Genomic DNA, 26813 nt, shown 5'->3' with positions numbered 1-26813 from the left:
TCTTAAGTTTATTTGGTCAACTATTACATCAGGTGTTTGTCCTGGGGCTCACCTCTAGGCTTTGTAAAAATTCAACACTCTTAGAGTTGATAAAACACTTTATATTCAAATAAAACCAAAGCAAATTACACTAATCCATAAACCACTTTCCTTTCATTTGTGCATGGCCTCTTATCAGCATTAGCAGAGTCTCTGCAGATGCTGATGATTCTTCATGCTATCTGGGAACTTTGACCACCATGGGCAATAGAAACGTGCGGCTTAGAACAGTGTCATTAGTAGAACCTGGGTTTAATGTAGTTATAAACTCTTCTAGGGCTGCTGGACATTTCTGGAGAGGAGGGATGCCTGAATTTATTTTAACAAGGCTAATAATAGTCATTTGTCTCTAACTGTATGAAAGTGTTCAGGTATTCCTAGTAGACTTACTTTAGTGGTTTCTGGCACAGTATTACTCACTGTTGTGTTGTCTACTGCCATATACGAAATTACATATCTAAATCATTAGCAATCATCTCCATTTGTCTGTATTTACGTTAGTGACTGATGACTTTTCTCTGTCGTAAACTGAAGGATTGTGAAACCTGTCCCATTTAAATTCCCCCAGCAGTCAGACTGGATTACTGCATTAATACTACATTATTCACAGTGAGATGATTCACACAAGCAAACTCTGCCACAACACGCCAAACCTCTCTCTATGATCTCACCCCTGCAATATTTTACATGCAGTAGAGGTTCTGCTAACACACACTGGGCCCTTATTTAGCAATCTTTAGGTTAGCCATCAACTGTGCACCGTGCACAGAGCCAGGTGCGCGCTGACTTTGGCGGATTGCTATTTTAACTGTGCAGCTGCCTGGACGTGTCCAACACTTCTCAGCAGAGGAAACAAGAAAGTTTGCATAGCTGCCAGCTGGCATGCACTATGGGTTTGTGCACTACTGCCTGTGTTGACAATGAGCATCACAACCTGCGCCTTGAGTATAAATTAGGGCCCACATACTGCAAGTGTCATATGTGTAGTGGGAATATTTCATAGAAGGCTAATATTACCACCCACAGTGGACAGTGCAGTGCAATAAGTGGTAATGATGGTGACCAGCAGCATCTGGCTAGAATTGTCCATGTGAAAACAATTACAATAAATGACGTATATTATATACAGCTCTGGAAAAAAAATAATATAATATAATAATACTTATAAATGATGAGTTTCTTTTATTTAACCAAATTGAAAACCTCTGTAATCACAAGCCGTCAAACCAAGCTGAACTGCTTGAAATTTTGCACCAGGAGTAAAGCAGCATAAAGTTATCCAAAAGCAGTGTGTAAGACTGTTGGAGAAGAACATGCCAAGATGCATAAAACTGATTTAAAACCAGGGTTATTCCACCAAATATTGATTTCTGAACTCTTAAAACTTTATGAATATGAACTTGTTTTCTTTGCATTGTTTCAGGTCTGAAAGCTCTGCATCTTTTTTTGTTATTTCAGCCATTTCTCATTTTCTGTAAATAAATGCTCTAAATGAGAATATTTTTATTTGGAATTTGGGAGAAATGTTGTCTGTAGTTTATAGAATAAAACAACAATGTTCATTTTACTCAAACGTAAACCTATAAATAGCAAAACCAGAGAAACTGATTCAGAAACTGAAGTTATCTCTTAATTTTTTCCAGAGCTGTATATAACCCACACACATCCCAGAATACTCACCTGATTTCCCCGAACACAGAGCCGGCTCTCAGAGTCACAAACACAGTGGTCCCATCAGGACCGCCCACCACCTGCACCTCTCCAGCTTTAATGATGTACATCTCCCTGCCGATCTCACCCTGCCGGGAAGAGAGGACGGTCAGAGGACAGTCAGACCTCCGACATCAAAGGCTAGAGGATAAAAGGCTGTTTACTGTCATATCTGACGTTTGAAGTGACAATTCGGTGAGAAATATGATGTACACTGTGTCTATATTACCCTGAAGACCTGAAGACTCCGTCTGGGCACGTATGGGGTCTGAGGTTTCCGTGCACTGGGGCTACAAGGCTAATGCTAGCAGCTAACCAATAATTTTAGTAAACTTTTAGCTATGTGATATATCTTTAAACAGTGTATTTTCCATTAAAATAGCATTGAAGTTTAGGAATAAATCTACACTGATGGTTTGGTGTGGTGGTCTGGAAGTGAGGTGTGTTCAGGTAAATTTCTGGTGTGTTTCTGTCTTGGCAGCAGGATATACAGGTGCGCCACTGACTAATTAAAACCCTGACAACAGTCAACAGACAAATCCAGCTTTAAACTCAACAATAAACTAAATAAAGAATAAAATAGCATTGCTGTTTCCTTAAATGAGCTGCTGGTCTATCTTCACAGTGTGAACGAGCAGGTAAGTATCTGTCTCTGCTGAGACGCACAAAAGCGCCACACTGTTAAGATACGAACGCGCCAAAGTCAGAGCTCACCTGCTTTTTAAAGGGAATGACAACTGGCACACTGATTGGTTTATTTCACGTTATGCCCAAAATTAACCACACCCATGATTAATTAAGAGAATTACTATTTTTTGCGCCCTCACGATACCAAAGACACACCGACACGCCCTAAATTAAGCTGCATGATAAGCAATTGACTGGTGCACTATAAAATTACTAAAATAGGGCCTCATGTCTAAATCATCACAAAATTGCTTTGAGAGGCAGCTTCATCCACTCATACCAGACCAGTATTTCATCTCTTTGAATGGGGAGAGGCCAAAATCCTAGAAACGGAAAGTCAAATTATAGTGTAAATCACTGATCAAATCTGATTAAATACTTATAATAAGCTAATAATTAGCTAAATTTGGCACAATTATGCACAAACAACATAGATTTATTTGACATATTCTGGCTACTGCGCTTGCACAGATCTCCACATCAAGATGAGTTATCGCTTTTAGCATAAGCAGCAAACTGATTGCGTCTTTTTGTTAAAGGGAGGTGAAAAGTGTCTCCATTCATTACTCTGTAGGTAGAAGTATATTGTATATAATAGGGTTTAAAATACTTCTGTAGAAGTTGAAGAATCATCTCAAGCTTTTTACTCTTTAAGTAAAAATGTAAAATATCTGATTTCAAAACTACGTACAGTATAAAAGTAAAAGTAATGTATGGAGAAAAAATAAAGCCATTAAGAACAAAAGCTTAGGCCACGCCCACAGAGTCCTATAGTACACTACACTCCCCCCCTCCCCAAAACACATTATTCTAAAAGCCATTATGACTATAATGTTAAAATATTAAAATGTTAATGTTGATAATATAATTTGGGATTAATTTAGGGGGCGGTACGTGTGCAGGGGTGATGAATAAACCAATAGGGAGTACTTCTCTACATCCAATCACAATCAGATTCACTCTATCTGGATGGAGAGATTTATCTGGATAGGGGTTTTATTGAACGATGAGAAGCTGGAATGAAAACCAGCTGAAATGAAATAGGAGTAACGAGACTGTTTTTAAAATGTAAGGAGTAGAAAGTTCAGATAATTGTGTGAAAATGGGTGTGTGAGTGTGTGTGTGTGTGTGTGTGTGTGTGAGTGTGAGTGTGTGTGTGTGTGTGTGTTGGTCATTCACCTTCTTACACACGAAGTCTCCTGGGAGATACACCACAGACTTCAGCCTGGTCAACATATCAAATATCATCTGTCTGTCACAGCCCTAAAAAAACAGAGCAAAACAGATTAGTATCTATAATGATCATGAAGTGTTGCCTCAAGGGATGACTTCGAAACACCCTCATGTGTATAAGTTGTGAGGTGTTTTCTTGTGAAAACTGGTAAGGCTAGATGAATGATGGGAGTTGTAGTGAGGTCTGTTAGTGGGTGCAGATGGACAGGACGGTCCATTTCTAAAGTTAAAGTGCGGGAACTTTACGTTCCTCCAGCCACAGAGTCACTTGTGTACCGGGAATTGGTATGAGACTAGTTCCTGGCCCATGATTTATGCATGTCAGTGTACAGTATGTACACCCTATGAGTACAATATATGTATTTTATTTGTGTGTGACTGTGTGTGTGTGTGTGTGTGTTGAATTGCATATGTACTGTATATAAGCTATGTGTGAATTCTACACCAACTCACCTGAAACAGAGCGACTTTGCTGACGATGGAATAATTCACATCCACTGCAATATCCAGACGCATCTTATCAGGAAGCTGGTCCAGCAAATCCCGCTCATCTAAACACAGAGAAAAAGAGAAAAGGTGTCACCCCGGACTATTAAGGCTGACTCCGCCCTCACGCACACCTGACCTGGATCTTTTCTTGATTAGTGGCTTTATATATACCTGGACTTTGTCTCTGCTTTTCTGTGAGATATTGCCACTCCGTGACTGTATTTTAGAAATAGAATGAAAGTTGGCCCGATGTTAAGCAGGTTTTTATAATGTGAGATTCAAAGTTTTCAAAGAGTCTAAAAGCGGCGAGAGTGAAGTTGTAGCGCAGAAAAACGGCCAAAGAGTCTAAAAGCGGAGAGAGTGCGCATTTCTAGCGCAAAAAAACGGGCCAAAGAGTCTAAAAGTGGAGAGAGTGCGCATTTCTAGCGCAAAAAACGGGCCAAAGAGTCTAAAAGCAGAGAGGTGCGCGTTTCTAGCGCAGAAAAACGGGCCAAAGAGTCTAAAAGCGGAGAAAATGCGCATTTCTAGCGCAAAAAAACTGGGCAAAGAGTCTAAAAGCGGAGAAAATGCGCATTTCTAGCGCAAAAAACTGGCCAAAGAGTCTAAAAGCAGAGAGGTGTGCGTTTCTAGCGCAGAAAAACGGGCCAAAGAGTCTAAAAGCGGAGGAAATGCGCATATCTAGCGCAAAAAAACTGGGCAAAGAGTCTAAAAGCGGAGAAAATGCGCATTTCTAGCGCAAAAAACTGGCCAAAGAGTCTAAAAGCTGAGAGGTGCGCGTTTCTAGCGCAGAAAAACGGGCCAAAGAGTCTAAAAGCGGAGAAAATGCGAATTTCTAGCGCAAAAAACTGGCCAAAGAGTCTAAAAGCTGAGAGGTGCGCGTTTCTAGCGCAGAAAAACGGGCCAAAGAGTCTAAAAGCGGAGAAAATGCGAATTTCTAGCGCAAAAAACTGGCCAAAGAGTCTAAAAGCAGAGAGGTGCACGTTTCTAGCGCAGAAAAAAGGCGAATGAGTCTAAAATTTGCCGTAATTAAGGAGTTTATTATTAAGAGACATCATGAAAAAAACATCAATTTGAAAAATCTTAGTTTACACAACACTGTCAAATATAGATAAAGATAGTAAGTCAAGTAAAATGGTGTGTAAATGAAAGTAATCAGGAAAATTTATTATTTAAAGTGGTATATTTCATTATTTGTGTATGAGTCTGTGGCAAATATATATTCAAATATATTTCTCCTTCTGGCCCCCAACAAAAAAAAAGTTCGGACACCCCTGGTCTAGGTTGTATTCAGTCAGTGGAGCTCCTGTATTTTCTGTTGCCAAGATAGAGATAGCAATATTCCAGAAATGTACCTGAACACACCTCATTTCCATATCACTACACAACACAGGTGGAAGGATGGTCTTGCTTAGGGTATAAGATATGGCCTGATATATTGCAGCCACAGCAAGATTAATATGAGGTAAAGTAACAGGGTAGAAAAAAACTAATCTGAAGGATTTTTCCCCCATTTCAAAACATCAAATATTTACTACTTATACATCAAACACTTACAAACCATTTAGCTAGCTAGCTAACTAATGTAGCACCTTAATATGTTCATAAACAATAATCAGCATTTTAAATGAGCATGTCCAAGTTATAACCATATGTTAATCATTCTTCCTTTTGAGAGAAATCATCAGATGTTTTCTTTACTTTTTTATTATAAGTGCCTTCAGAAATGAAGGAATTAAGTCTAAATAAAGCACATTTAGTTTTTTTAATGAAAGAAAAAAATATATTTAAGTATAATAGGTAAATGTCTGTGCCTCAATTGCATATTACATGCTAATACTATAAGATACTGTATATAATATATATTTATGTTAATAGACTAATACTAAAATACTAACCAGATTTGTACTAAATATGGCATATACAGCTCTGGAACGAGACCACTTAAAATGACGAGTTTCTTTGATTTTACCAAATTGAAAACCTCTGGAATATAATCAAGAGGAAGATGGATGATCACAAGCCATCAAACCACCAAACTGAATCAGCATAAAGTTATCCAAAAGCAGGGTGTAAGACTGGTGGAGGAGAACATGATGCCAAGATGCATGAAAACTGTGATTAAAAAACAGGGTTATTCCACCAAATATTGATTTCTGAACTCTTAAAACTTTATGAATATGAACTTGTTTTCTTTGCATTATTTGAGGTCTGAAAGCTCTGCGTCTTTTTTTGTTATTTCAGCCAGTTCTCATTTTCTGTAAATAAATGCTCTAAATGACAATATTTTTATTTGGAATTTGGGAGAAGTGTTGTCTGTAGTTTATAGAATAAAACAACAATGTTCATTTTACTCAAACATAAACCTATAAATAGCATAATAGGATACAGGTGACTTACCCAGCATGCCCTGGGACTGCCAGGTATAGTCGTACCAGGTCTTGACCCTGTTCTGAACCTCGCGGGGGATTCGGTATGAGGTCATATAGTTTACAGTGCTGTCCACACACGCCCTGTAATACGCCTGACCTGCAGTGGCTGCACCTACCACATCTCTCATCTACACACACACACACACACACACACACACACAAAGACATATCAATCTATATATGAATGCACATACAGTACAAGCACATTCAGTATTTGTATCCCTCCCAGCATAAGCAGAAAGCTGATTGGCTCTTTTTGCTGAAGGGCGGGATTTTGTCTGTAGAAAGACACCATGCTGACAGTCACTGCATTTAGCTTCGAAAGGCTAAATGCGGGGGGGCTGTAAATATAACAAATCAAGACTGTGATGTAACAGTTTTGGTGTTTTGGAATTAGCCTGTTAACATTACTGGGTGCATTCCCAAAATGTTTTTAAAGCTAAGAACTTTGGAAACTTGTATTTAGGAAAATGTTCAAAATTACCAGCATTTCAAAATTACTCACGTATTTCTTAAGCTTGTTCGAAATAAAAAGTAAAAAAAATGGCTTATGAATGTCTTTTTGCACAGTTTTGTTTAAAAAAACATCAGGTGCCACCAAAGTTTCTTTTTTTAAAGTTACAGACATGTTGGATCTGCATTCACAAAAAACACATTTATATATAAAAAACATTTATATTTAGGTAAAAATTCATCAAATCACATAAACTACATTGAACACCAACAAAAATAAAATCTACAACTTGAGTTGTGTGGTTCTGCCACTTGATGTTTTTTTCAAATGATGAGTTTACCAAATAAAAAAAACTCTGGAATATAATCAAGAGGAAGATGGATGATCACAAGCCATCAAACCACCAAACTGAACTGCTTGATTTTTTGCACCAGGAGTAAAGCAGCATAAAGTTATCCAAAAGCAGTGTGTAAAACTGGTGGAGGAGAACATGATGCCATTCTATTGCTTTTATTATCAAACATTATATATTTTAGCCTAACAGTGTTAAGGAATTAATACTACAAAACACTAAAGTGTTTGCTTTGCATTAATTAACACTTTGACTCAAGTAAAACATGTGATTTACATAAGATTAAATTATAAAATTAATTAAATACTTTTTATAGGACTCATAAGCACCATATAACCAGCACTGAACACTAATTGTTAACTTTGCAGATTAAGAAGGCTTTTAGAAAACATGCATAAAATTAACGCTCGTAAAAAAAGCTAAGATCAGTTGTTATCAAACTGTCCAATCAGCTCTCTAGTTTCTACCCACCTGACCAATCATGATGGAGAAAGCGAAGACACCCACAAAGTAATTCACACACTGGAAGATGATTTCAAACACGGTGGTGGGATCCGGCAGACCTCCGATAGTGATCAGAGTTTTCACAGCAAAGTAGTAGCAGCGGATATAACTGTGTACACACACACACACACACACACACACACACACATACGCACACACACATGCTGTAATTCATGGTATAAATATATATATATATATATATATATATATATATATATATATATATATATATAAAATATATATATATATATATATAATTTATTATCTTATTATTACCCCTAAAAAGGCTTAAAATCAGTAGAGAGAGTAATGAGAAATGCATTAAATGACAAAATTAATACCTTTTTTTTTACTATTAATACTACTATTAATGTACTAAAATAGAACTATCACTACTGCTGCTGGTGTAAAGGTGATTACCTGTTGCCTTTGCCGTTATAAACCCACTTAGTGGAGCCCAGGCCTTCATAATCCGAGCCCCAGTAAAACAGACAGGCATTAATGTGCAGAGAGTAGATCAGATACACAGACGTGCGAAACACTCTGAATACAGCAGAGAGAAAAACAGGGGAGAAGAGAAGAGCATCAGAAGCATAAGGATATATATGATACAGAAAATGTGATGAAGGTAAATGTGATCAGATTGAATGTGATAGAGTTGAATGTGATGGAGGTAAAAGTGATGAGAATTGTGATAGATTTGAGATCCATTGTGAATTGAGATCAATTGTGATAGAGTTGAGTGTGATGAAGTTAAACGTGATGGAGGTAAATGTGATGGGACTGAATGTGATAGAGTTGAGTGTGACGAAGTTAAATGTGATGGGACTAAATGTGATAGAGTTTCTTGTGATGAAGTTAAACGTGATGGAGGTAAATGTGATGGGACTAAATGTGATAGAGTTTAGTGTGATGAAGTTAAACGTGATGGAGGTAAATGTGATGGGACTAAATGTGATAGAGTTGAGTGTGACAAAGTGAAACATTAAGGAGGTAAATGTGATTGGACTAAATGTGATAGAGTTTAGTGTGATAAAGTTGAATGTGAAGGGACTAAATGTGATAGAGTTTCTTGTGATGAAGTTAAACGTGATGGAGGTAAATGTGATGGGACTGAATGTGATAGAGTTGAGTGTGACGAAGTTAAATGTGATGGGACTAAATGTGATAGAGTTTCTTGTGATGAAGTTAAACGTGATGGAGGTAAATGTGATGGGACTAAATGTGATAGAGTTTAGTGTGATGAAGTTAAACGTGATGGAGGTAAATGTGATGGGACTAAATGTGATAGAGTTGAGTGTGACAAAGTGAAACATTAAGGAGGTAAATGTGATTGGACTAAATGTGATAGAGTTTAGTGTGATAAAGTTGAATGTGAAGGGTTGAAATGTGATGGAGGTAAGTTTAATGAAGTTGGTTGTGGTAAAGTTAAATGGGATGGAGTTGAATGTGGTAGGATTATATGTAAGGGAGGTAAATGAGTTAATTGAGTTGACCGTGATGGGCTTAGATGTGATGTGATGGAGTTGACAGTTTTGGGATAAATGTGATAGGGTTAAATGTAATTGGATTAAATGTGAATGAATTGAGTCTAATGAAGTTGACTGTGATGGGGTAAGATGTGATGGGTTAAATGTGATGGGTTGAATGTGTTAGAATGCATTGTGATGTATTTTAATGTGATATGGTTGAATGCTACGGGGTCGAATGTGATGAGATTGAATGTGATAAGATTAAATGTGATGGAGTTGACTGTGATGGGGTAAGATGTGATGGGGTTAAATGTGATGGAGTTGACTGTGTTGGGGTAAATGTTATGGGGTAAATGTGATGGAATTGAATGTGAAAGAGGTAAATGTGATGGGTTGAATGTGTTAGAATGCATTGTGATGTATTTTAATGTGATATGGTTGAATGCTACGGGGTTGAATGTGATGAGATTGAATGTGATTAGATTGAATGTGTTAAGATTAAATGTGATGGAGTTAACTGTGATGGGGATAAATGTGATTGAATTGACTTTGATGGAGTTGAAAATGTGAAAATGTTGAATGTGAGAGAGTTGAGTGTAATGTGATTGAATGTGATAGGTCAAATGTGGTGGGATTGAATGTGATAGACATGAATGTGATTAGTTAAATGCAATATGTTTATATACGTTGGAGGTGAATGCATTGTAGTTGAATGTGATAGGGTTGAATGTGATGAGCTGAATGTGATGTATATGTGATGTATTTGAACGTAACGGAGATGAAAGGTTACTAGAGGTTCATATGGTTTTGTTTTCCGTTTTCAAAATGGGTATACATTACTGAGAGTACCTTTATAGTAACTTAATAACTTTAAAATAATTCAGAAATAACTGAATAATAAAGTTACGAAGTGGGCATACACAAGTAGTGAACATACTGTCAGGTGTGTGCTGTACGCTTACCTGTAAATGTAGGCCTTTTTCATGAAGGATTCCAGACGATCATTAAATTCAAAGAAAGCCTGATACTGAGAAACAGAGAGCAAAATATATTACTATATTATATCCATAGGACTAATCTGCACATCTGTGTCAGCTATGGATTATTATATAGCTAAATGCATAATGGATGTCCACAAACATTTGAATATATATTCTTTGTGTGTTAGGACCCACCTAATGTATTTTTATATATTTATACTATATATCGTCGCTGTCCAATGAAAAACACTTATCTCCAAAACAGCAACTTTACAGGAGAGAGAAAAAACCTTGTCAACTTTCAATGGAAGTCAATGTAAAAAGAGTTTATTTCAGGTCATTTTGAAGAGTTTCTATTGGTCCGTTCATCAAGAAATTTTGGCACAGTGTAAGGGAAAGTTTGTATGTTCAAATTATGTAGTAAACTAAAAATCGACAAAAATGGAGATAAGTGTTTTTCATAGGACAGCGACGATATACTATTTTTTTTTATATTTTCTTAATTAAATCCAATAATCAGCTTACTAATTAAAACTGTTATTGATGATTATATTTATGAATTATAATATTGTGGTGCTAGATGCACTGCCACATGTGTAAGTGATGGTTTTACCTTTAGAATGCGAGGGAAGCGTAAAATCGATTTAACTCCAGTGAAATAGTACAGGACCTCCAGAGGCATCATGCTGATTATATCCATCTGAAACAGCAACACAACATCAGGCACATATTCACCAAAATATTCAATGTTTCTTTATCACTTTTCCTACATAGTAAATGAATAGTGAAGTGATCTATCAGATTATGAAGGAACAGATAAGAAATCATGTAGTAACTTAAAAGGGTTAAACAAACCAAAATAATACTCTGTGAAGAAGCATTTAGGTGCTCTTATCTGGGGAGCTGTTTGTTAACTTGTGGTTTCTGAGGCTGGTAACTCTGATGAACTTATCCTGTACAACAGAGGAAACTCTTACTCTTCCTTTCTTGGGGCAGTCCTGATGAGTGCCAGTTTCATCACCATAATGTTTTTAATGGTCTTTGCTGTGACTGCACTTGAGAATACTTAAAAAAAAATCTAGAAATTCTTCTTTTTTTCCTAAACTCATTTTTTTCTTTATTTAGTTGAGTAGTTTTTGCTTCTCATAATCTGGATTAGAACATTACTCAAATATTCACTATTCACTGTATACCTGTAACTCCACCTCTTCACTACTTTACTTTAACTGATGCTCTCAAACACTTTATTAAGAGACAAGAAATTCAAGTAATTAACTCTTGATGAGTTCAGCACAGCTGTTAACTGAAAGCCTGAATTCCTGGTGACTCTACCTCATAAAGCTGATGTGTAAAACTGTCTAATCTAAGCAAAAGGTGCTGCTTTGAAGAATCTAAAATATTAAATATATTCTGGTTTGTTTAACAATTATATCATAGTTTGGATGACTTTAGTATAAATTCACAATGCAGAACATTACACAATAGTTCTAAAACATCAGATAAAACATGGCCAACTGTGCTCTCTCTGACTCTGGCTGCTGATGCAGAAACAGAATTACCCGTGATTTGGGTATTCACAATCCTCAGGTCAAAGTAACCTGGTGGTGCTCACCTTGAATCGTTCTGTTTGCATGTAATTTTCTTTCATGTCTTTTTTGTCGCACTGAAAAACATGCAAAAACAGAAATTTCAGAATTTCTCTATTTAAAAAAACTGTTTATTTGGGAGAGTAAAGTGCTTTCGTTTATTTATAGTAATCTTAGATTATTAATATTTTGTCTAAGAGTGAGTTTTCAGTGAAGTTTCTCCAGCACTAAGGTTGGGTGCAGCAGCATTAGCATTAGCCGCTAACCGGGATGTAATTAGCGGGAGGTAAATGCCGCCCGATAGTGCTAAAGAGAGGAACCCTGAGTGTTCTGGCAACCCAGGGCTATCAGCTATCAGCTAGCGGTTTGTCCCTTGTAGCTTGCTTTAACACACTAAACACACAGACTACAATCCAATTTACTCGCGTCTGAACGACGAAAGAGCTAGTGCTGTGGTTAGCGGCTAATGCTAATGCTGCTGCACCCAGCCTTAGTACTTTAGTGGAGTGGTTTACTGCTCTTTAATACCTGACTGGTAGAATTCATACAAAAGGAGCACCGGATTATAAAGCGCACTGTCTCAGCACAGAATAATATAATCTGTAATATCTATAATAATCTATAATAATCTATAATATATATAGTTTTTTTTTTGCAAAATATATTTTGCTGTTTAAAATTCTAGGAATATCATGGGGATATTTTAATTACAATTTTTAGCCATTAAGATGTATTTACCCTCAATTCCACAGACAGCAAAATACTCAATCTAATATATCATCATTAAATTCATACATACAAAGATTCAGTACATTCACACTATCAACAATCTGTATAATAATTTTCTTTGACAAAGAGTAATGCACATTTCTCTCACTGCAGATTCATACTGGATTAAATTCCCTCTACAATAAACAAACGTACCACAACGTCTCCCGCTCTGACGAACTGTAGTCTGGGCTGGAAGATCACGATATCCATGATGTAGATGGCGTCACAGGTATAGTCGGCCAGCAGCCACAGGTAGATGTTCTCCGGGGTTTGGTAAGGGAAGAACATGCGCACCGGGATCAGCCACACGTTATAGTTCCACGCACACGTCACAAAGAACAGCCACACCACGTAGATAAAATCTGCAGGAGAGAAAAACAGACAAATACAGTGTTAAAAAAAAACTACATACACACTACATATACACACACTGATTCAGAAAATAGATCAACCAGGAAATCAATAAAAAAAATTTTATAGAAAAAATTCATAGTGAATACAAATTACTCCATTAGACACACTGCAAATTCATACTGGATTAAAAACACTCCACAATTATTACAGACAGAAGATTCATACTGGATTAAAATACCCAGAACAATTTGACACTGCAATTCACAGTGAATTAAAATCACCACAGAACTGAAAAAAAAACCCATAATGTATATTCATACTGGATCAAAATCACTCCACTAGTAATACAGACAGAAGATTCATACTGGATTAAAATCACTCAACAATTATTACAGACAGAAGATTCATACTGGATTAAATGACCCCACAATTGTTACAGACACAAGATTCATACTGGATTAAAATAATTCCACAGTTATTATAGACGGAAAATTCACACTGGATTAAAATGACCCCAAAATGGCAAATTAGACATAATGCAAATTCATACTAGAATAAAATCACTCCACAGTTATTATAGCTTATATATATATATATATATATATATATATATATATATATATATATATATATATATATATATATATATATATATATATATATTATAGCTTACAGACAGAAGATTCATACTGGATTAAAAACACACCATGATTACCACACACAGGATATTCATACTGGATTAAAAACACACCATGATTACCACACATAGGATATTCATACTGGATTAAAATAACTCCGCACTGCATATTCACACTGGATAAAGTAATTGCCATATAATTGCAGTCGGTGAAAAAACTGAACAGATTCATACTGGATCAGAGTGCTGAGGGTCTCACCGGTGTAGGGGTCGATGCTGGAGGGGAAGCGGTACTCCAGGATCGCTCTCAGCCAGTCGGGCATTTTGGGTATTTGGGGTATTTTGACCTGGTATCCCATAAACTCCAGAAACTGCTCCTCCTCCTCCTCCACCTCTTTCTCTGCCTCTGCTGCCTCCTTCTGCCCCTCGGGGGGAGGTGGAGGAGGCGGGGGAGCATCGGCTTTTTTAGCAGGAGCTGCAAATAATTCAATAAAAAGATTATAATGGAGTTTTAAAACTCACAGTAAAATTATACCACTGTATCTGTGTTATAAAATATGGGTGGGACAATAGACTGATATTACAATATATCCTAAGTATTGTATGTTTTGTTTGTTTGTGTTGTTTGTTCGTTGCATGGCGTAGAATACGGATGTTTTTCTTGCAGCATAGGTAATATTCAAATATGAATCCACAAATATACGGCCCACGATTTCCAGTTCACTGGAATCACTGAACCATTACAAACTTTTAGTTTATAAAACACCATGAGTTTAGTTTTATTGTTCGTACTTTTTTTATTTATATATTTATTTATTTATTTGTATTTATTTATTTTATTTTGATTCTTATGGTTTTAGTTTATTATAAATTTGATCATTTCTTATCATTTTATCCTTTACTTTACTATTTTAATTTTTTCTTTATTTTGAATTTTATGAATTCTTTCATTTTTATGCTTTAATTTTGAATGGTCATTTTATTTAGATTTTTCTACTTATATAAATGCATTTTTTTTACTTTTTATTTATCACTATAATTTATTTTCTATGTCTATTTTTTTATTGTTCAATCCCTTTAATAATTTACATGCTCAACTACATTGTAAAAAGGGTCACCCTCAATGTACGCCCGAGAGAAAATAGAGGTTGATTGATTGATTAATTGATTGATTATGATGATATTACTGATGATACTGTGATTCTGTGATACTCAATATATAACAAAATAGTTCTCTACAATACTGTAATTATATATATATATATATATATATATATATATATATTTCTTAAATTTTGCATTTATTGAATATATTACTATTATTTTGTTCCTATTTATATTACTTATCTAATGTTTTCTATTCCTTTTATACTGCAAATGCTTAGCTACATTGTATACAATGAGGGTCATCCTCAATGTATTCCTGAGTGAAAATAAAGGTAGATGATGATATCACTGATGATACTGTGATTCTGTGATATATATATATATATATGTATATATTACAATATATATGTATAAATTACAATATATATATATATATATATATATATATATATATATATATATATGTATATATTACAATATATATTATATATTACAATATATATATATATATATATATATATATATATATGCAAATTCCCTATGATATTTCACAGCTTCTGTGTTACTGAAGAGAATAAAATACTCCTACATAAGCAAAAACGAAGAGTTATTATTAATATTATGGATTTATAGGGGGCAGTTACACAGAATTTAACAACCAATATTCTTCACCGCAGGTTTATTAACCCTATATATTTGGTTATAGAGCCACCATATGAATAATGAAGCAGCAACTTTAGTTTAGTCTAATTTGTCTTAAGGAGTTTATAGTGCCTATTTTTCTATAAAAATACCTGTATTTGAAATATGAAATATATCGTAATATCAATATTTTCTCCCACATCTAAACAGAAGTATGGTGATGGTGGTTACATGCGGAGGGGCTCTCTTCATCAGACTCGTCAGGGTCGACCAGTCTGTCTCGGGTTCGGTCAGTTCTCTCTTTAAACAGCTTCACCAGCTCCTGCAGTCTCACATTCACTATACTGGTCTGACTGGCAGCCGAGGCGGGACGATCCGGATTCCTGATACAAATCAACACAAACCCAACACAGAAAATCACCATTACAGAGAACCATACAGAACTGTCTCTCTGTCCTGATCTACACACTGATCACTTATAACTAATAAATATTAACTTTCTCACCAAGTGTCTTTATTTCTGTCTACCTACATAAATGTCTGTCGGTCTGATTTCCTGTCTTTCTATCTGCCTGCCTATTTGTCTATATACCTGCCTCCCTGTCTATCTGTAACTCTGTATGTCTGCGTGCCTATCTGTCTGCCTGTCTATCTACCTGTAACCCTGTTTATCTGTACCTCTGCCTGTCTATGTGTCTGCCGGACCAAATATCTCCCTGTCTATCTGCCTGCCTGCCTATCTATCTGTTTATATACCTGCCTGTATGTTTATCTATATGTCTGCCTGTCTATCTGAATGTTTGTCTGTCTATATGTCTGCCTGACCAAATATCTCCCTGTTTATCTGTCTGCCTGACCTTATATCTCCCTGTCTATCTCCCTGCCTATCTCCCTGCCTATCTCCCTGTCTGTCTCCCTGTATATCTCCCTGTCTATCTCCCTGTCCATCTGCCTGCCTGCCTGCCTGCTTATCTGTATGTCTGTCTGTCTGACCAAATATATTCCTGTATATCTACCTGCATCCCTGTTTATCTGTATGTCTGCCTGTCTATCTGTCTGCCTGACCAAATATCTTCCTGTCTATCTACCTGCCTGCATGTTCATCTGTATGTCTGCCTGTCTATCTGTATGTCTGTCTATCTGAATGTCTGCCTGACCAAACACCTTCCTGTCTATCTGCCTGCCTGCCTGTATATTTACCTGCCTGCTTGTTTATCCATCTATCTGTCTGTCTATGTACCTGCCTATCTGCTTGTTTCCCTGTCTATCTACCTGCAGGCATGTCTACCTGACTACCTTTCTGTCTGCCTGTATACATGTCAACCTGTCTGTCTGTCTGTCTGCCCACATATCTTTTTGTCTGTCAATTTGCCCTGTCTACCTGCCTGCCTGTCTATGTACCTGCTTCCATGTCTATCCACCTTTCTGTATGTCTGCCTGACCAAATATCTTCCTATCTGTCTGTCTGCCTGCCTTTCTATCTACCTGCCTGCCTGTCTATCTGCCTGTATATCTATTTGTGAGTCTGCCTGTCTATGTACCTGTGTGCATGTCTACCTGTCTGTCTGTCTTCCTGCCTGCTTATTCATCAGCCCGTGTACGTTTCTTCCTGTCTGGCTGCCTGTTTATTTTGGATATCTGTGTACCTGTCTGTCTTTTTGTATATCTGTCTCTACGGCTATCTCTATATCAGTCTAACTCCTTGTCTGTGTGACTCACTCTTCATCCACAGCGAGGAGTCCGGGCGTGCGCATGCCGTCCATGTCGTCCATTGGGTCCTGCATCGTCCTGATTCAGCACAGAGACAAACATGTTAAATAGACCCACTTTGTGCTCAAAACTTTATTTTGTATATAAAGAATATATTTAATATGTTTCATAACTAGCTTCTCATATTAAAAAAACTAAGGCCCCTATTTGAGCATAATCTTTAGACGAGGCATTAACCGTGCACCATGCCGCTTGATATAGGGCGTATCAGTGTGTCTTTGCTATCGTAACGACGGGAAAAGTACACCTTGATCGGCTCAAAATGCACAAAAGGCATGTACTAATTCTTTTAATTAATCGTGGTTGTGGTTAATTTTGGGCATAATGTGAAATAAACCAATCAGCATGTCACTTGCTCATCATTCTCTCTAAGAGTCAGGTGAGCTCTGACATTGGCAGATTGCTATTTTAACGGTGCAGCTACCTGGACGTGTCCAACGCTTTTCAACAGAGAACACTGACCTGCTCGTTCACACTGTAGAAAACTATGTAGATACACTGATGTAGAAAAATTATGTAGAATGTAGATCATAATGACATTTATCTGTTTATTTTTGGCACACGCTATGGGTTTGTGCACTGCTCACTCAAGATAGCAATAAACATCTGACTGTTGATGTCTGTCTAGGTGTAATCAGTCAGTGCAGTACCTGTGTTTTCAATTGCCAAGATAGCAATACACCAGAAATTTACCTAAAATGAACACTGCTACTTAAATAATGCGGGCGGAAGGTGTGAAAATAGACTGTTGGCAGGGTGTAAGATAGCAATGAGCATCGTGGAAAACCTTATGCAAGGTGTAATATAGGGTTCATTGGGTGTTGAACCTCCACAAACAAAAAATGCAACTAAACAAATCCTTATTTTTTTCCGATAATAATAATGTATTGTACAACTTATCCACAGACAGTAGACTTCACAGACAAACCCAAGCATGTAAAAAAAAGTGAACAGGAGCTTACCTGTGGGTGGAGTCTTCCGGGGGTTCAATGATTTGGGGTAAATTTGAAGCATTCTCTATATTCACACAAGAAACATAAAAAATCGTATAAGAACCACATTATAGAAACTCTAAAGCAACTGGTGCTGAATAACCAGTATGTATAAAAAATGGGAAGATATATTTTGTTATGTTTAAATGTTGAGAATGCTTTCATACTCCTGCTTAATTAAAGCTTAATAAACTGTTAAATGCAAAACAATTTTTGTTTAAGATTTATATTTATTTTTCTCCCATTTTTTATCGCTAATTTTGCTACGCTAATTGTTCCACCCATTCAGCTGCTACTCAGCTGTATATCTCCCATCACTAGTGATGCCACAACACCAGGAGGGTGAAGACTAGCACACGCCTCCTCCAATACATGTGAAGTCAGACTCCGCCTCTTTTTGAGCTGCTGCTGATGCTGTATTACCGAGTAGCATCACAGCGCTAACGCTCGGAGGAAAGCGCAGCGACTCGGTTCTGATACATCAGCTCACAGACGCAGCCTTGTGCTGATCCACATCACCCTAGGAGTGATGAGGGGAAAGAGCGCCATCTACTGTACCCACCCAGAGAGAGAGCAAGACCAATTGTTTCAACTGTGCTCTCTCAGGGTTCTGGCAGCTGATGGCAAGCTGCATGACCGGGATTCAAACCAGCGATCTCCTGATCATAGTGGCAGCTGGACCACTTGGCGGCCCCTATCTGTGACAATCTTTTTTTGAGGACATTTAGAAGATGGATTTACTTATAATATTTATAGACAAAGTTAAGTATATTAGCTAACCACATTTTCTGGACCTTTAAAACTTTTTAAGCATCTGCACATAACCTGTTATTATACACAAGAGACCGCTTCAGTTTCTGAATCAGTGTCTCTGATTTTGCTATTTATAGGTTTATGTTAGAGTAAAATTAACATTATTTTATGTTATTTTATTCTATAAACTACAGACAACATTTCTCCCAAATTCTAAATAAAAATTTATTCCCAAAAAACGAAAAATGACTGAAATAAATAAAAAAACATGCAGAGCTTTCAGATCTCAAATAATGCCAAAAAATATGGGAATATGGGAAAATCAAGGAAAAACATAATTTTTAAGTGGTCTCTTATTTTTTCCAGAGCGGTATCTATTCTAAAGACAACACAGAACAACCAGACTAGTACAACACAGCACAATCTGGCACAACGCCGACCTACTGACAGTACAGGACACAACACCACAAGTGTGGCGTTCACCTGAGTGATTGTTAGAGGACTGGTGGATCTCTGTATGAGCAGCAGCAGCAGCAGCAGTTTGAGGTAGAAGCTCTTGGGGGACGAGGTTGAGGTTGTTGGGGATGCTGAGGCACTGAGTGATGTTGGGTGATGAGGGAAGTGAGGGAGTTATAGGGGTGTGTTTGGTTGTAAATACTCTACAGTCTACAGACTCTAGGTCTAATAACTCCAGGTCTAATAACTCCAGGTCTACGCTCTGCTGCTTTGGCATCCTACTGGGGTCTAAGGCTGTTGAGGCGCAGGAAGATGCTCTGGCAGCGCTGCTGAGCCTGCTTGGGGAGCTGGGCGCACTCCTGGTACAGCAGCAGCAGGTCTGGGGGCAGGCAGGGCAGCTTGGGGGAGGTGAAGCTGCTCTTCTTCAGCAGGTGGTTGAAGCTACTGAAGCAGTAGGAGGCGTGAGGGATGCTCAGGATCCAGCTCTTCACTGTGGAGCAGCGAGAGGGCACTGCGGGGGTGGGCGGACAGAAGACCAAGTTCTTTGAGTTACTTTGTGGAATGAATGGAAGTAAAGAAAAGACTAAAGAAAAATCGAGCTTACATTGTTAATTCAGTTCACAGATCGAAAAAAATCACCTGGTCCATTGGTGAAACATGCAGAACAATATGGCCAATGGCAATATATGCTTGGCAACCGGAGTCTTGGAAGACGCAGAAAATTTGTGTAAGAAATGTATATAGATTCAAACCAGAGCTAAGCCGATGCAAATCTGGCTTGAATCTAGGTCGGATTCTGTTCCAAATATGATGCCAACACCCCAGTTGCTGAGTATAATATAGCAATCAGTCCATGCCACTTGTACCAACACCCTAGTTGCTGAGTATAATACGGCAATTGCCCTGTGCCACTTGTACAAATACCCTGGTTGCCAAGTATAATACGGCAATTGACACAAGCTACTTGTACCAATACCCCAGTTCCTGTGTATAATATAGCAATCAGGCCATGCTACTTGTACAAATACCTTGGTTTTTGAGTATAATACAGCAATCGACACAAGCCGCTTGTGCCAACACCCTGGTTGCTGAGTATAATGTAAGAATCGACCTGTGCAGCTAATGCCAACTCACTGGTTGTTGTGCACAATATGGAAATCGGCCCGAGCCTCTTGTGCCAATACCCTGGTTGCTGAGTATATTGTGGAAAGCACTTGTTCAAATACCCTTGTTTTTGAGTATAATAATTTAATCGCCCTGTGCCGCTTGTGCCAACACCCCGGTTGCTCAGTATAATATAGCAATCACCCTGTGCCGCTTGTACCAACACCACGGTTGCCATGTATAATACAGCAGGCGACACAAGCCGCTTGTACCTACACCCTGGTTACTGAGTATAATACGGCAGTCGACACAAGCTGCTTGTACTTGTAGCTTCAGCTTCAACCTACGTGTGTAGAACAGGATCTACAGGCCCAGCTGTAGCAACATCAGTGGGTAAATGTGCTGCAGGATTCATACAGAACCTGTTGTACACCTCCATACCCAACTGTCTCAATCTCATCTTTTATTCAGGATAGAGGTGGATTAGATTATTATATAAGACCAATTGCTACTTTTGGCAGTGTGGGCAGTGTGTCAAGTCCTGCTGGAAAATGAAATCCACATCTCCATTAAAGTTGTCAGTAGCAGAGGGAAGCATGAAGTGCTATAAGATTTTGTGGGAAAACCAAACTGTACTGACTTTAGACTTGATAATAAAACACAGTGGATCAACACCAGCAGATGACAGACATGTCTCTCCAAACCATCACTGATCATCAGTACATTTTACATTTAATTTAAAGTAAATCAAGGGACCAGAGTCTGGAGGAAGAGTGGAGATGCAGATTTCATTTTCCAGCAGGACTTGGCACACTGCCCACAATGCCAAAAGTACCAATTGGTCCTAAATATAATATTTTCTAATTTTCTGAGATACTGATTTTTGGGTTTTCATTGGCTGTAAGCCACAATCATCATAATCATCAAATATAATATACGAGTTTCACATTTTGAACTGAATTCTACATATGAAGCTTCTTGGTGTGTTATGTTTTTTGTAAATTACTGTATATGAGCAGTATAATTAATTAACACACTGTTTAAACACAATACATGTTAAAGCCCTTAACTAACCTCCACATTCCTCTTCTGCAGGAGCCTCATCTTCCTGTAAAACATGACATTACCACTGATTAGTCATATCAGAATAAGGATCTACTTCCATACCCCGAATTCAGTCTCTAACACTTACTCTTTTTTACTCAAATCTACATAGTCCCTTTTGGCAATTATCCCGGTATGGAAAGATGACCTGATCAACAATTTACAAGATATCGCTTGTGATCATATTTGGGTTTTTAAATTTTACTGGATATCCGCTAAAAATCAGAATCACCAAGTGGTCCATTGGAAATTTATACATAGAGCATATTTAACTCCTTTGAAGCGATACCATATGCACCTGACAAATTCTCCCTTATGTGATGCATATCCTCTAGGGGAATTAGGATTTTTGTACAAAATATTTCTGGTTCGTTTAGAAGCCAATTGACAATGGATCTATCGGTACCACTTTAAAATAAGACTACCTTTATAAAGGGTTTATAAATGGTTTACAATTAGTTTATTAATGGTCACTAATTAGGTTGTAAATGCCTTAAAATCATTAATAATCTGTTGTGACACAAACATAGAAAGGGCAACATTATAGAAGGCTGTGGGTTCACCATTTGGCAAACAACAGGTCATAGTTGCTCTTTCTACGTATGTGTTATAACTGATTATCAATGATTTTTAAGGCATTTTCAACCTAATTAGTAACCATTGATAAACTAATTGTAACCATTTATAAACCCTTTATAAAGGTAGTCTTATTTTAAAGTGGTACCGATATATCCACTCTGATTCAGAAAGAATTATCCGGATTTAACTCTGGATTTACTTTTTCTAAATATTTTATATATATACATAATTTAATATTTTTTTCAGTTTTTTTTGTTTGTTTGTTGCTGCCGGCTTTTACAGCTGCAAAACAGTTACCTCGACAGCATCTGAAGGGGCGTTCTCTGTGGCGGCGGGTTGAGGCTGGGTGGTAACGACGGTTAAGGAGGTCCTCTTCTCTGGCGAGGGCTCTGGTTGGGCTGTTGGTGTGGGTTCGAGGGTCGATGGTGGTTCTGGTGATGCCGCTCTCTCCTCTTCAGCCTCAGACTCAGCCTCGGCCGGGCACACGTCCAGCATACACCTAAAGAATTAGAGTTTCATGACAATAAATTCAGTATATACATACAGAAAAAGCATCTTAAGAAACTATACTGATGGACAAGTTGAGATACTATGGAAAATCCAAAAAAGAATATTAATAAAATCATTTATAAATATGCTTTATTTTGCTTGTCTGGTCAACTTCATTTAATTTCATTTTTGAATAAACTTTGTGAATACTAGTTTAGCTGTTGTGTTGTTTTTGGTCACCATTTTCACCCAGTCACTTTCTTATTATTGAGTCAATAACACTTTTTTAGTTCTTAGCTATTGTTCTGGATTTTTTTTGCGACCTCCTGGATGAGTTCCATGTCCATGCCCTTTTGGAGTAATTTTGGCAGTGCTCCATGTTTTCTCCATTTGAGAGCCAGTTTGATCATAACAATTTGGTTGTCTTAAGGATAATTTCACATTTTTTGAAAAGCTTAATTTCTTAACGTTTTTTTTTTTATCTTTACTTAGTTAAGTATTTGTTTTTTCTCATAACCTGGATTAGAACATTACTCAAATATTCACTATTCACTGTATACCTGTAACTCTACCTCTTCACTACTTTACTTTAACTGATGCTCTCAAACACTTTATTAAGAGACAAGAAATTCAAGTAATTAACTCTTGATGAGTTCAGCACAGCTGTTAACTGAAAGCCTGAATTCCAGGAGACTCTACCTCATAAAACTGACTGAGAAAATACAGCAGAGATGTGTAAAACTGTCAACTATAATGATGTTTTTCTTCATAGGTTGGATGATTTTAGTATTAATCTACAATGCAGCATTATTTAAAAATTATAGAATAAAAAATGAAATGAAGTTGAGCAGATAAAACATAAAACTTGAGAAATATCTTGGGTTCATACAGTCTGCAATATACAGCTCTGGAAAAATATATATAAGACAGCTCTTCAGTTTCTGAATCAGTTTCTCTGATTTTGCTATTTATAGGTTTATGTTTGAGTAAAATGAACATTGTTGTTTTATTCTATAAACTACAGACAACATTTCTCCCAAATTCCACATAAAAATATTTTAGTCATTTAGAGTATTTATTTGCAGAAAATGAGAAATATATAAAATAACAAAAAAGATGCAAAAAAGTAGAGCTTTCAGACCTCAAATAATGCAAAATAAAAAAAAGTTCATATTATAAAGTTTTAAGAGTTCAGAAATAATCAATATTTGGTGGAATAACCCTGGTTTTTAATCACATTTTTCATTAATCTTGGCATCATGTTCTCCTCCACCAGTCTTAAACACTGCTTTTGGATAACTTTATGCTGCTTTACTCCTGGTGCAAAAATTCAAGCAGTTCAGTTTGGTGGTTTGATGGTTTGTGATCATCCATCTTCCTCTTGATTATATTCCAGAGGTTTTTATTTGGTAAAATCAAAGAAACTCATCATTTTTTAAGTGCTTTCTTATTACTAGACAGAACAGCAAACACAGAAGGACTGAATCGAGACAGCTGACCATTCAGGCAGAGGTTAATATGAGCTGATCTGTGTGATGCATCACAAGACCACAAATCACATTAGAAAATTCCTGAAGTTCACTTATACTGGAGGAACATGACACTGCCGGCTAACTGCAGTAAACACAGTGTTACACAACCGTTTATTAATCACTATTATTCACTAATAATTCACTGCATTTACTAAATAAGCCTTAAGATTAACAACATGTGAATAATAATCCTACAGTGAGTCCTGTACTGAGTCAGAATGTACTTACTGTCACCACAGCAGCTTCTTCATTTCTGAGCTCTATACAGTCCAGTCAGTCACTCAAAGTAGCTTATCTTTCTATTTTTTTTTACCCAGAATCCATTTTTGTCTGTCTACAGGGACCTCTATCCTATCATCCTTGAGTCATCTCTGACAGATTAGTTTAGTACATCTGCTGTAGTTTGTTTAAAGCAGATAATTCACCTCGGCAACCAGTGAGAGGGTTACAGCAGGTCAGCCTTAAAGGAGAAATCCAGCGTAAAATGATGTTTAGCTGTTTACAGATAAAGTCCTGTCTTATATTTTATAGCCAATTCGTTACTGGTAACATTGTGAGAGAAGGAAGGTCAACTTGAGTCAAGAGAATAATTGTGGTTGCGGGGATTGCCATATCTGTCAACTGTGGAGCTTCAAAAGTGGCAACAGTAATCAGGGATGCTGTGCCACTCTCTGGCTAAAGGCTTTTAAGACAAGCAGATATGGATGTATTTCAGTGTGCCAGCAGGCGAATAAAAATAGATGACACACTATTAAAGGCACACTATGCAACATTATTCACTTATTTATTGTGTTTCACACTGTTTTAGATGATTAAATGAATCATTACAGAGAGAAAGAAAGTTTTTCGAAGCAACAATCCTGCTAGGGGGAGGAAACGCTGCATATTTTAAGACAGTGAACATTTACTCCAGGCGTAAAGGAACTTCATAAAAGCTTCATAAAAAAAAACAAAGAAAACAACCAAAGGCATCATGGCAGGAGAGAAACACACACAAAGAGAGCACTTAAAAATGATGAGTTTCTTTGATTTTACCAAATTGAAAACCTCTGGAATATAATCAAGAGGAAGATGGATGATCACAAACCATCAAACCACCAAACTGAACTGCTTTTCCAGTTATCCAAAAGCAGTGTGTAAGACTGGTGGAGGAGGAGAACATGATGCCAAGATGCATAAAAACTGTGATTAAAAAACAGGGTTATTCCACCAAATATTGATTTTCTGAACTCTTATTTTTTTTTTACATTATTTGAGGTCTGAAAGCTCTGCATTTTTTAACCATTTTAGCCATTTCTCATTTTCTGCAAATAAATGCTTTAAATGACTTTTATATTTTTTTTATTTGGAATTTGGGAGAAATGTTGTCTGTATTTTATAAAATAAAAAAAAGATAATTTTACTCGAACATATAGCAAAATCAGAGAAACTGAAGTGGTTTCTTCATTTTTTCCAGAGCTGTATACTGGGATGGATGATTTTCAGTGCGGGATGGTTGATGTAAATCTTTGGGACGGTTGTTAGTCTGGAGTTCCTGATAGAGGTTTTAATGCATAGTGAAGAAATAACTTCTAACATCTACGTTCTGTTCTTTAACACACAGTCTAAAATAATCTTAGCTAATATTAGTTATAAGAGTGTTTAACTCTTTGAAATCTATATTTGTGTTGGTCACAAACCCTCTAATTCACCAGTGAGTTGGTTCTGCTACATACCTCTTCACGTCTGCTCTGTTTACAGTGGAGAGCAGGTTTACAGAAACAGAAAGTGTTAACGGATTTACTGTCTGATCTCTACGCAGCTTCTCGAGCTAAAAGCTCGCCGGGCCGACTGCATTCCTTCAGCAGGCATGAGTTACGCTAACTCGAGGGGGAAGAAGCGGTGGGGGGGAGAAGCTATTAGCCAGTGCGTGCAGTTAATTCTTACAAATAACAACAGAAAAAATATGACTCAAAGCCCCAGCGTTGGGTTAATAGGTCTTGTGTCCATTAATTTTATTCGTTTGCTATATTTATACATTATACTGCTATAACTGTTTAGGCCCAAGCAGAACTCTTCTGGTACTGCAAAGGAAATTGGGTTAAAATAATAAAATAATAAAAATACTGTATTTTTCACACTATAAGGCACACCGTATTATAAGTTGCATTATAAATAAACGTCTATTGTCTGGTCTAATTTCATACATAAGATGCATTATGAACACTAGTAAGGAACAGGAGTGTCGCCATGTTTTCCTTCTAATTTAGCAGGTCTCACCACTGGGTGGTGTAAGAGGTAAGCTAAATAAACAAAACTGTAATTCTTAAAAATATATATTTTAAAGTGAAATGAGTGCTGGATGTTATTCTACACAGATTTCTCTCCTGAAAACTCTTTATTTGGGTGAGAACAGCGCTTCTGTTCTGAATTCTTCCAGATTTCCACTAAGGCTGGGTGCAGCAGCATTAGCTGATAGCATAAGCGGCTAACTGCTAGTGTTAGCCATGGTTAGCTTTATCAAATGCTGCCTTTATCAGTGCTACACTAAGGAACCCTAAGTGCTTCGGTACAGCATGGTGATATTAAACATGGTAAACATGCAGACT

At 37.0% G+C, this 26813-nt stretch overlaps 1 protein-coding gene across 11 annotated transcripts in view; it reads right to left on the bottom strand.

Moving 5' to 3' along the window:
- cngb1a (cyclic nucleotide gated channel subunit beta 1a) overlaps positions 1-26813 on the bottom strand; it is a 168081-nt gene that overhangs the window by 81412 nt on the left and 59856 nt on the right. For 9 of the 11 annotated variants that reach the window (XR_007440777.1, XR_007440776.1, XR_007440772.1 and 6 more), the window contains 17 exons: positions 25941-25955; positions 22502-22703; positions 21596-21629; positions 18179-18233; positions 17166-17234; positions 15678-15829; positions 13957-14172; positions 12860-13068; positions 11962-12012; positions 10963-11049; positions 10332-10396; positions 8318-8440; positions 7865-8006; positions 6556-6715; positions 4123-4220; positions 3616-3699; positions 1720-1838 (listed from right to left, as the gene is read on the bottom strand). Coding sequence is in view for 2 of the 11 variants with exons in the window: in XM_049483754.1 (XP_049339711.1) it covers positions 1720-1838; positions 3616-3699; positions 4123-4220; positions 6556-6715; positions 7865-8006; positions 8318-8440; positions 10332-10396; positions 10963-11049; positions 11962-12012; positions 12860-13068; positions 13957-14172; positions 15678-15829; positions 17166-17234; positions 18179-18233; positions 21596-21629; positions 22502-22703; positions 25941-25955 (1881 nt within the window). In the remaining 9 variants the exon portion in view is untranslated. The remainder of the gene's footprint in view (positions 1-1719; positions 1839-3615; positions 3700-4122; positions 4221-6555; positions 6716-7864; positions 8007-8317; positions 8441-10331; positions 10397-10962; positions 11050-11961; positions 12013-12859; positions 13069-13956; positions 14173-15677; positions 15830-17165; positions 17235-18178; positions 18234-21595; positions 21630-22501; positions 22704-25940; positions 25956-26813) is intronic. The other 2 variants (XR_007440775.1, XR_007440778.1) reach the window with 1 other exon arrangement.

This window comes from Astyanax mexicanus, chromosome 9, assembly GCF_023375975.1.
Source record: "Astyanax mexicanus isolate ESR-SI-001 chromosome 9, AstMex3_surface, whole genome shotgun sequence".
NCBI classification, from domain to species: Eukaryota; Metazoa; Chordata; class Actinopteri; order Characiformes; family Acestrorhamphidae; genus Astyanax; species Astyanax mexicanus.
This window is presented reverse-complemented; position numbering and strand designations above follow the sequence as displayed.